The 11760-nt window shown below is 37.6% G+C and overlaps 1 protein-coding gene across 3 annotated transcripts; it reads left to right on the top strand.

Moving 5' to 3' along the window:
- Positions 1–20: 20 nt before the first annotated feature.
- On the top strand, positions 21–11654 carry LOC112574739 (protein O-mannosyl-transferase 1-like). 3 transcript variants are annotated; one of them, XM_025255970.1, is made up of 18 exons: positions 21–148; positions 1441–1640; positions 1868–2070; positions 2510–2613; positions 3536–3733; positions 4158–4266; positions 4668–4733; positions 5430–5523; positions 5826–5981; positions 6209–6438; positions 6581–6673; positions 6792–6888; positions 7311–7403; positions 8196–8310; positions 8496–8713; positions 8986–9112; positions 9956–10133; positions 10571–11654. In XM_025255970.1, exons 2-18 carry the CDS (start codon positions 1563–1565, stop codon positions 10746–10748), a joined length of 2337 nt encoding a protein of 778 aa, XP_025111755.1. In that variant the 5' UTR covers positions 21–148; positions 1441–1562; the 3' UTR covers positions 10749–11654. The 3 variants fall into 3 exon arrangements, with proteins under 3 accessions (XP_025111755.1, XP_025111757.1, XP_025111756.1); XM_025255971.1 differs by lacking the exon at positions 21–148 and adding an exon at positions 197–216; XM_025255972.1 differs by lacking the exons at positions 8986–9112; positions 10571–11654 and having other exon boundaries at positions 9956–10130.
- Positions 11655–11760: the final 106 nt, after the last annotated feature.

Genomic DNA, 11760 nt, shown 5'->3' with positions numbered 1-11760 from the left:
ATATTTTACCATTTTTATCAATAAAATTTAATTTTGAGAATTGTTTAGAGTAGTTTATTTTTGAACAATAGTTCATCCCACTTAGATGATGTCTGCAGCATCCTGCTACTGGTTTGAGTTTGCTGAGGATTTTGTAGCAGAGATAAAGGTATTTTACTGTCTTAAAATTTGGAGTTCACTGAGTCAGGAAAAGACTGGCTGTAAATTAGCCCCAGAGTGAGTGAGACCCTGCGATGTTGTTACATGTTTTAAGAAAACTAACTAGCAAAGTTAGCTTGCCAACTCTGCTTCTCGCCACATGCGTCCTTAGTTTCTCCTCGCACAACTGTACCCAGAATAACCGCCAGTCACCAAAATTTGCTTAGTTTGTCCTGCACAGAGTAATGAGCTATGTTTCTGTCCATGCTTGTTCTCACTGCCGAAGAACTACCTTTCATAATTAATCAAAAATAAAAATGTAGTACAATAAGTTATATATATGCGTATAAATAACTGTTGTTGGAAGTCAGCACAGTTTTAGAAAGTTTAAAATAAAGAATGACGGATTATTCATGTTAAAATAGTTTTTGAAATTAAGGTTTCTTTAACTGTTGAAGCTTAAGCCTTTGCTGTCAGCTGTGTAATCAATACACCTGTTTACCTGCTTTTCATGAGGGTAGAAATTATTAAATGATGAAAGTTAATTAAGTCGCAGTGACATGATTTTGCAATGGCTAATATACAAAATGTCATTGAAATGGTTAATAATTTTATGACTAGTGTAATTTTATCATTTTTTAAGCAGCCAATGATGTTATTTGTTAGTATGTAACTTATTTGTGTAGTCTATCATTTTGATCTATTTCTGGGATAACTGTAACTGACTCCAGCACTTTTCCATGTCCATTAAGAGACTTCTGGGTTCTTGTGGGATAGTGTTAGTGGGAGGCGATGTTGATATCTGCTTTTACCCTCTTATGCACACAGAATGCAAGAATGAATTAATACTTACCCAAGAAAGAGCACAGTGAACTGTGTATCATTTTATGCAACTTGAGAAGCTGAAGAAGTACTGCATTATTTTCTAATTCTAAACTTTCTAAATTATGTTTATATGAGATTTTAATTGTCAGCATGTGATTTCTTTTCTGGACAGTAACAAATTTTTGAACAGCTCTTGTGGGCTATCAATCATTCAGAAAAGTAGTTTTTACTGCTGATTTTTCCAGCTTAGAGAAGTAAATTGCAGAATGTATCAGTAATATTTTAATTATAGTCTATTTTTTATTTATTTATACACAACCCCCCATACACAAACACTAAAACACATTTACGAAACACACAGATAGGTATTCATGCACCAGTTTCTGATGAAATGGTAGGTAATTCTTACTTTGTCACAGACAGTTCATTTGCTGACATTAAAGGATGCTTGATAAAAGTGTATCTTTCTTACTCTAGCCAGGCACAAAGAAAGGCTCTACACATGTGCTATAGTTTGGAGAAATCGACTAAAGAGAGCAAGCTGGCCAACTTAGCTTCAATGAAGAAACGAAGAACTTAGTGTAGTGTGACATTGAAAGATGGCAGATGTGTTTCCGACAAGCTCAGCACAAGGTGTACTGCGTACTGCTGTAGAAAAGTCTCAAGAGCGAGAACAGGTGAGACAGATTTTTGTCAAAGGGGAGAGAGAGGAAGAGAGGGTGTGTACACAAGCATTTGCCTCCCGTATTATGGATGATGTACTTTTTTAAAGTATCATAAGTTTAGAAGCGGATAGCCAAGTGGTTAGAGCATTGGCGTTTGAAATGAGTCGAACATTCTGAGTCTTCCTTTAAATTTTACTGAGTCAGTCCTTAAAATGTTGTTTGTTTATTTATTTATTCAGGGAGATGGTGCACCAGTGCCAGAGCATCAGAAGGGAGAGCCCCAACATGTAACCTCACAATGCCAAGTATCAGCTCTAAAGAGAAGGCAGACAATGTCCAAGCCTTTCACTGTCACTGTCCATATCGACCTCATGCAGTTGCTGCTGACAGCTATTTCTCTTGTGTCACGGACGTGGGCGTTAGGGCTTCCCCGTGCCGCCGTGTAAGCATCATTGTGATTTCAGTCGATTTTTATTTATTACTGCAGTGAGTGTATATGCTGTAATGAATTTAATTGTCATATATTATGTAGACTGACCTTCCAGCTGGTTTAATTATTATTCTTAAGTTAGGTGCAATGAGATTGCATTCTTTCATGCCTGGGAGTTTGGTTTTTTCCCTCCAGATTGTAAATACTACTTTTTAAGTTGCTGCTACCTTTTCAGTTTTCTCCATTCCTTGTTTCAATATTTAAGATGGCCAAAGTTGCTTCTGGTTGCTTGAAGTAGATGTCAGTATTCTATCCCAATAAATTGACAACTATTATCTCCTGGCCTAAAAAACAAGTTAAAAAAAACCACAGCTGTTTTTGCTGTTTAATCATGTGAAATATAGCCATAGAATATGGCTAACTTTCAGTTTTAAATGTGATCTTGTTGCAGGTTTGATGAGCTTCATTTTGCCAAGTTTGTGTCCTTATACATGAACAGAGTTTTCTTCTTTGATGTTCATCCACCCCTGGGAAAACTTCTACTTGCACTGGCAGGTACACAAATATGAATGTGTAAGGGGTGTGGGCATGCATGTAGGTCAGTAGTCGATTTGACCATTTACTGACTTGACCCAGTCGATTCAACCACTAGCCTCAGTTGATTTGACGATCAAGTACAGAAATTATCATTTAGTGTCATGATGTATGTGTTGCTTGTTGTGTGTCAAAAAAAATCCCAACATTTTTTCAATGCAAATTAGTTGTGTGATAGATATATATTTATATAGGCAACTCACTATCAAATAAAAAAAAATGGATGCTCGATGCTTTGAAATAATATGGTGCATGGATACCTATGTATGAGTGAGAAAAAAGGTTACATTCCTTCCTTTGTTTAATTTTAATTTACGCAATAGCAGAGCAATCAGCATCACACAGCCATATGGCACATACATAGCGGGCCTGTTTAGTGCAACTTCGAAAGGTTTGTAATAACTACGCAGCATTTCTGTTAGTCAAATCAGCCGAATTGGAGTTTGTGGAGACTGACTTAGTTGGATTAGAAGCTATTTCACAGCGATGTATGAAAATATGCCTTCAGCAATAATAGAAGCTACTTAATAAATTGTTTTATAAAAACTTACTTCTATCAAGCAACATCTCCCTCTTACACACAAACGCATACAAACAATGAAATGAGAGAAAGATCAACCTGCGCAGGTCAACCAAGGACAATAAAGAAGATTACATCAAATATATTTTGTGACCAAATTGTTGCATCGACAATGCTGCGGTTGAATTGACTATAGGCAGTGGTCAAATCGACTAAGGGCTGTGGTCGAATCAACTTTGAGTCATGGTTGAATTGACAAGACCCCTGCATTTTACAGCATGTATGAGACCATACTGGGCCCTCCTCTGTAAAGTGTACCATTCACTTGTCAGTTATATTTGTCTTATTGTCATTGCATCACAGGAAGCTATGCAGGCTTTGAAGGTGACATCAAGCTAGACAGGATTGGATCAGAGTTTCCACCCACAGTGCCAGTGGAGATCCTTCGCCTAGTGCCTGCAGTCACAGGCAGTCTTGTGGTGCCCTTGGTGTATCAGATTTGTGCAGAATTGCAGATGTCAAGGTGGGCTGCAACCATGGCTGCAGGATTTGTCCTACTTGGTTGGTTGTAATTTCTCATTCACTTAAAAAAAAAAAAAAAAAAATAAGATGTTATCCTCCTGATATTTTGTCCTTCTGAACAGTTTTGAATGGAATATGTTGAGCACCTTGAATAGCATTTTAATAGCATTTTAAAAACCAGTTTGTGTCATTTCAAATAATTGTTACTTGAATCCGCCCTTTACACCTACTGATTTTTTTCTGAGAAAATGAGTACAAAATGTTGCTGCTGCAGTTTTATAGCAGACCATGACCAGTCAGTATGTCTTTATATTTGATATATGTTTTGGTGAGATATTGGTATTAGTATACTATTTTTGTGTTCATGTGTGTCCCAGTGGCAATGAGATATTGGTATTATATCATTTCTGTGTTTATTTGTATCCCCAATGCATTGTTTCTTCTTATGTGCTGCTTATTTCAGACAATGCTCTGCTGGTGCAGTCTCGTTTCATGTTAATGGAAGGCATGATGATTTTTTTCTCTTGCCTTTCTGTCATGTCTTTTCTGAAGTTCCGTGGTCTTTCTCACAGGTATGTGAAGGTTAAATATAAAAATTAGTCTGTCATTAGTTCCTAGAGACAAGTTAACATCCAGCTCATTTTAGACGTAAGTCCATCTTTAGTTCCCAAAGAACATCCAGCTTGTTCTAGGGTAGACAGGGTCAGAAATGATGGTTGTTAAACTGATCTATTGACCTAAAAAATTAGCTTCTGCACAGAGAAAGAAAATGTAAGAAGCAGTGTCTGCAAACCTGCACTAAAATTAATGCTAAATAAATTCAGTCATTATGAGAAGGGTGAAACAGAACTAAAGAGAATGCGCTAGTTTCACTTTCAATTTTTCCGTATGGATGTGTTTTAGTTACTCTGTGCTTATTGGTATCTTTGCTTAGTGAACATTTATTCAATTCTCAATGCTGTTCATTTTCCAGGTCATTTTCTGTTACTTGGTGGTTTTGGCTGTGCCTCACAGGAATTAGCTTTACCTGTTCTCTCAGGTGTGTAACCTGAATGTTGTGTTAACATGTCATTTTGATATTAGATTGAAGCTTAAGTGTAAACTGCTACAAAAGAACGTATCTCAAAGCCTAATATCATATATGATTGTAAAGCACTTGTACACAAAGCCTTTCATATGATTGTAAAAGCATTTGAACCCAAAGCTTAGCATTTTAAATGGATTGTTACTGTATAAGTGGAGCAGGCAAATATATAATTTTCTGCAGGGATAAACAAAGCATTTGTTGGTAAAGATAGTATTTCCATTTATTGGTGATTTTATGCTGTTGGGAGGCCTGGATACTCAGCATTATTAACATGTCAGTTGTGGGAAAAGGCACCACTATAAAAACCCTATAATACTAAAGAAATTAACTTATTTATTTATAGATCTAGAGAGTTTAAACCCATACAGTGTATGGATGAGAAGGGAGTATTTTACCCATTCTGCCAATCCAGCCCCCAAAAGTTGACTCAAAGATGCCTTTTGGATGTAGCAGCCATTGGGAAGGGGTAGTGAGAAAAAGTTGCACTTATATCTTGGCCTTACTGGAATGGCGATAAACCTGTAAATCTGTAAGAGTAACAGGAGTGGGAGGAAAAACTTTCAAGATTCTTTTTGTTGTAAAAAGAAAGAGTTCAAGTTGTCATTTTGTAAGCATAACCTGTCATTGATATTTTGATATCATCTGCAGTGTCAAATACACTGGGGCTTTCACGGGAATCTTGATCCTGTATCTAGCCACCAAGGACTACTGGAATATGCTGGATGACCTTACTATTTCAGATGTAAGACAATGTCTGTCAGCTGAACATCTCAGTTTAGCCAGCATTATTTTAGTTCACAAAATTGTTTGTTTGCTCCCTGTAAGTTGTATTATAAAGACAGGTTTTAATGTAACATGTTTAGGTGGACACTTTTTCAGCAACTTTTTCTTCAGTACTCTTGGTTATTTTTTTTGAGCTGATATAAAATGTTGACAGAATATCAGTTCCATATTGCATAACTGTAGTTAACTGTGTGACTGTGTCATTAATGTGTGCTGAAAAGAAGTGCAAGGAACATGAATTGTGTCATAAAACTGCTTCAGAGCTGCTTGGTGAAACATCTGTTTGTTCGCACACTTGCCCTTGTTGTGCTACCTGTGTGCATTTACCTGGGTATATTTTACATTCACCTGAGTTTACTGACCAAAGCAGGACCACATGATACTGCCATGACCAGCGCTTTTCAGGCCAGCCTTGAGGTACATTTTTTAAAAACTATTTTTTCCTCTGCTCAGAATAGGGAGTGTGCATTTGTACCATATCTACCTAGATGACTGAATGATTTGCATTTCAGGAATGTTCATGTATTCATGCAGAGACCTGTTTAACCACCTGTGCTTTCAAATTTGCCTTTATATACTTTGTGAATGTGATAAGTGTGCATAGAAAACAGATGTGCAAAGCATAGAAAATATTTCTGTTTTAGGGTGGCCTGGCAGCCTTGACCAAGGGTCAACCTTTACATGTTGTTTATGGATCTCAAATAACCCTGCGGCACACGACTAATGTAGGAAGTAGTCCTTGCTGGCTGCACTCCCATGCTCATGTGTACCCCATTCGTTATCCAGACTCTCGAGGAAGTTCCCATCAGCAGCAGGTCACATGCTACATCTTCAAAGATGTGAACAACTGGTGGATTGTCAAACACCCAGATAGGTGATCTGTATTTTAGATTACTTCTAGTGCATCCGTACCTTAAAATTTAAAAATGTGTAAAACTTTTAAAATGTGATTATAAATATGTAAATATATTTTTCAAGTATGATTTCCTTGTGTTGTTTTATATCATGGGAAACAGAAACAGCTTGGTGGTAGATGAAAAGCCTGTGCCTGTAAGACATGGTGACGTTGTGCAGCTAATTCATGGGATAACAAGTCGGGCTCTCAACAGGTAAGAGTGTATGCATGCATGTAGAGCTTACTTGGTCATGCTTTAAAGTAACTTCATTGTATGGATTTCTCAAGTTTGTCTATTTACTACTTTGTTATTTGAGTTTCTTATCTTTCAGCCATGATGTAGCTGCTCCAGTTACACCACAAAACCAGGAGGTATCATGCTACATTGATTACAATGTGTCCATGCCAGCACAGAATTTATGGAGGGTGGTGAGTACAGCAGACTAGAAATTATTTGCAGACAATACATGGATAGAAGACAGTTGAAAACATTGGAAATTATGAGTGAAAGGCATAGATAAAATGCACTTTACAAATAAAAGTATATCTGACAACAGTGGATCAAGATGCAAAAATTGTCTTGTATCTGTGGTGTGAAGCTGGAGAGAAGAGAAACATGAGAGAGCAAAATCACATGTATGGATGGCAGTGAGGCAGTGCAACCACAGGGAAGACAATAGACAGTGGGTGACCACACCTTATGAACAGTTTCCTTGTAGTAGTACCTAGACTTTGTGAGTGTAAATTGTGACTAAAGTAAATGTGAAAAAACTAGCAGATATAGACATGCTTGCTTGCATTTGTTTGAGCGCCTAGATTTCTGTTCATCATTTACATCCTAATCCTTTCAGGACATCACCAATCGTGAAAGCCCCACCGACATCTGGCAGACAATACAGAGTCAGGTTAGGCTTATCCATGTGAACACATCTGCTGCAATAAAAGTACGTCCACATGAAGAGAAATTGTTAGACTCTAAGTAGTTTTCTTCTCCCCCCCCCTTTTTTTTCTTTGGAAAGGTGGGTAGGGCCTATTTTAATGTACAATCAAATTTTTAAAATTTACCCACCTGAAAAAAATTTGACGACAGACACAGTTGATACTGATTCTCTCTGGAGCTACTGTGGTGTCTCTGGAACAGTTCTTTGCTCGTTTGAAAACTACTGACAAACTGTAATGACGTATTGCAGACGTAAAGACTGACTGACAAATTACAGAGAGTTAAAAGCTTTGGATATTCTGGTTTCCTCCACTCTGTGTGTATGTGTGTGTAAAAGAGAGAGAGAGACTGAGTAGTTATGATTTGAATGATGAATGAATTTTTAAGGTGCATTTGATGCCTATGGATAAATATATGCTTGTGCGACTTAAGTTTGCCTATGTTGATGGGGGAAAAGCACTATAAATAAACATTTATTATTATTAAATGGGTGTTAAAGACTTTCTTGTTCTGGAAATATTTCCTGAAGTATCACCTCTACAGCTTGAAGCTTCTCATGGTTAAAATGTGTCATAAAGTTGCCTATTGGTGTGTATTGTGAGAGAGAGTACTAAATTTTTGAAGGGACTTTCTTCATCAACTGTTGTTTTTTCTTTCTTGAGGCATAGCCTAATGATGTGAAGTAGAGAGCCTGGCCTTTGTTGGGATTTTGCCTTATACAGAGTCACCCTCATCATTATTGCTCATCTAATTCTTTTAATCTAATAGTTGCTGTTGTGGTGTGGGTTTTATTCAGATTACAGGAAAGCAACTTCCAGAGTGGGGTTTCCACCAGCTTGAAGTGACTGCAGATCGCCTTATCAACCAGCGAGACACAATCTGGAATGTAGAAGAGCATCGATATACCAAAAGTAGGTCATGCAGCTGTAGCATGTTTGCTTTGTGATTTTTGAAGAAAGAACCTCGAGTGCTTGGGTTGTTTTATGTCATATTTTATCTGTCTTGCACATTTAGCACAATTCTTGGCACTCTACTATAATATGAAGGCTTTGCATTTTAAATATAAAGGTTGACTTGTGTTCTGCTTCCTTTCAAGACCAAGGAAAACAAGACCAGACAGCAGAAGTAAGGGATGCAGAATTACTTCCTCTTGAACCCACACGGCTTTCATTCTGGGCCAAGTTTTGGGAGCTGCAAATCAAGATGTTCACGTCTAAGCAGGATGCAGAAATGGAGCACAAATACAGCTCGCAGCCACTAGAATGGCCTTTCATGGCTCGAAATATAGCCTACTGGATGAGCCCAGACAGCAATGTGAGCATGTCTTTTTGCCCATCAGTGAATAGTCCGTGCAGAATAAACATGCAGAAATCAAGTTCTGTGAATGTTCATTTCACATGTTCATGGTCAAACTTCATGTCTTTAAAGGACAGTCAAAAACATTAAAAAAACAAATTGTAAGCACACGGTGAGTGTCCACGAGAAAGTGTGTGAGTGTGTGTGTGCGTGCTGCACACTTGATTTGTCATAGAGCAACTGAATTTATTTTGTCAGTATCTGATAGAAAGTTATGGTGCATTTCTTAGGCTCAGATTCACTTGCTGGGAAACATTGTCATCTGGTCTGCAGCCACTGTTTCTGTGATGCTGTATTTACTGCTTGGAGTGTTCTACTATCTGAGACGACAGCGAGCAGTTTATGATATCACAGAAGGTAGCATATCTGGTAACAGTTTTTCAGATCTGAAAATGAAGAAAACATAATTTAAGAAAAGAAAAACCCAGAATCATTAGAGTTAATACGGTCAAACCTCCAATAAGTCCATCGTTGTTGCAACCCACACTTAGATATGACCCAGACAATGTTATGGACATAATTCACTTTGTAAACATTGTCTCTATTATCACTATCTCCCCAATGCAACTTATGACCTATGTTTTGTGCTCTATAAGTTTGTATTTTGGTTTGGTTTTTTTTTTTGTGGGTTGGGGGGGGACAAAATTCGCACTTTGAAAAACAATTGATACATTTAGACTGCTTCTGGTCGACCATTTGCCCTATATTATGTATAATAAATGAAGTACATTTGAAAGAGTTTCCACCCTCTAGTCAAGGAGGCAATAACAGCTGTGGTGGCGCCTGCCTTTGGTTCCCCTCCCTTCCCATCAGTCTGTCTCTCTCAGCTTACATTGTACCCTCTCAACTTACATTTGCTTGGCTGAATAGTGTTGCAGTTTGCTGTGTATAAAGTTTATTTTCATTTTGAGCCACTGATATTGTTTTATAATAGAAATATAAACAAAAAACACAAGCTTAATATAGTCTCGGACCTTCCTGTAAACAAATAAAGTATCCCTGCCAGAGTCGGTGAGGACTGGACAGTGTGTCATTACTTAGAACCCTTCTAGCTCAAAACCCCCACACACCACCACATTCAGCATTATTTATAATAAAATTTCACTTGGCCGTCTCAGAAGAAAACTTGTTGCCCACAGACTTGTTCTTAATTGGTCTCTTATTTTGTTTTGTTTTGGTTTTTTTGTTTTGTTTTTGCAGCAGAGTGGCAGCACTTTATTTTTGTTGGGGAGTTGCTGGTAGGGGGGTATCTTTTGCACTACCTCCCGTTCCTGACAGATGACCGCACGCTATTTCTCCACCACTATCTGCCAGCACTTGTCTTCAAAATTCTCACCTTGGCAGCATTAATGGATCACCTGTTAACCATCGAGTCCAGGTAAGCAGATACGTGGGCCAGCGCTCTGGTTGAGAGTAGCTGCTGGGGGAGGGTCAAATAGCTCTGTGCTTGTATGTTGTTGAGCTTTCTAGATTAGAGTGTTCTAGAGTGCAGTTAAACCTCAATATTGGAAGCCCCAGCATATGAATTTCGGCTATAAGAAATTTAAGTGTTTAATACCTTATCCTAACCTAGAACCTGCTATAAGAAACAAGGGTCTGAAAAGTAAGTCTAAAACACTGAAGATGGATTTCTTCTTCTCAAACATAGGAGAAATAGAAATAAGTTTTTCTAGGTTTTGTGGTATTGTGTTATCTCAACAAAAATGTTCAGCTATGGCTCTTCTTTCTGGGTGAGGGAGAACATTTTGAACGACCCTTGTAATTACAATGATTGTATCATAGATGACTTCAGACATCATTTGGCTTTGGTTGCAGATATGTGTCCATATCAAGCCTCATGATCGGTGGAATGGGCGTACTGACCGCTGGTGCTGCCTATGCTTTCTTGCAGTTCTTACCTTTTTCTTTTGGAAATGCTGATTTATCTGCAGAAGACATTCAGAGTCTCACCTGGCGAGAAAGCTGGGAATTTTTGCAGCATAGCCGTGTTTAACTAGCATCATTATTAAACTTCATTTCTGGCTTTTGGAAATGAAGAGAGGAAGTGGCCATAACTCTTCACAGTACAGTCAAACATATCAAGTCGAAAAACTGCATCAATGCAGTAATTCACAGAGCAAGAAACATCACACAGCAAGCTGTGTGAAAATCAGAACTGCAAAGAGTTAATATCAGACATTCCACATGATATATGATATATTGCATGAAGTAAAAAGCAGTTCACAAAAATAGATTTAGTTAACGTGGTGAATATATACAAGTATTTGTATAGAACTTTTTTTGAAGTTTTTTTATGGGGGTATTCTCATCATTTTAAAGGATGACTGTTTATATGAATAAATTAACAAGATGTTAGGCAACCCATCTTTTGCTGACATTATTACTGAAGATCCAGCACAAGTTTAGCAATGGTTATCTAGAAATCTAAAGAGCAGAAAGTTTCTTTAGCAGAAGAGGATTGAAATTTTACTTAGCAGTCCTACAGAAACTAGCTTCTAAGAATGCCTTTGCTATGACATATGTCCAGAATGTTCGTTGTTATTCAGATTTTGGTCTCTCATTAAGGTACATCTGTTGAAGACACAAAAATCCTCTCATCCCAGCTTATAGAACGAGAAGTATTATCTGTTGGAAGCAAGGATCTATTCACTCATTCTCTGTGACTTCAGTTGCAGCATGAACTGTCCATATAGTTCTTATGAAGAGAAAATGTGTTTACAAATGTAATGTATAACTTTTATGTGCAATATTATCCTCTAGGCTTCATACCTTTATCTTTCTCAACATAATGCTGTGTTTTAAAGCTGTCACATGTACACATTCTTCATCTGTCTGCACACTTTTCATTTTTTAAACAGTTTTTATTGGGTCAATAAGTAATAAAATCCATTAACCTGTATGCATGACATGCCTTGTGTTTGACGATCACCTGATGGTAACGATGATGACATTGATCATGATGATGGTCATTTTGATTGTGATGATGATGGCCAAGATGACTGTGT

Source organism: Pomacea canaliculata, linkage group LG11 (genome assembly GCF_003073045.1).
Source record: "Pomacea canaliculata isolate SZHN2017 linkage group LG11, ASM307304v1, whole genome shotgun sequence".
In the NCBI taxonomy this organism is placed as follows: Eukaryota; Metazoa; Mollusca; class Gastropoda; order Architaenioglossa; family Ampullariidae; genus Pomacea; species Pomacea canaliculata.
Note: the sequence above shows the minus strand (reverse complement) of the source record. Positions and strands in the feature narration are given on the sequence as shown.

What these genes read in the sequence shown, in the direction of transcription:
- LOC112574739 (XM_025255970.1), top strand. Translation starts at nt 1,563, where the DNA reads ATGGCAGATGTGTTTCCGACAAGCTCAGCACAAGGTGTACTGCGTACT. An exon ending in ATGACCTTACTATTTCAGAT is followed by an intron (nt 5,524 to 5,825) that starts GTAAGACAATGT and finishes AAACTGCTTCAG; the next exon opens with AGCTGCTTGGTGAAACATCT. An exon ending in ATTGTCAAACACCCAGATAG is followed by an intron (nt 6,439 to 6,580) that starts GTGATCTGTATT and finishes CATGGGAAACAG; the next exon opens with AAACAGCTTGGTGGTAGATG.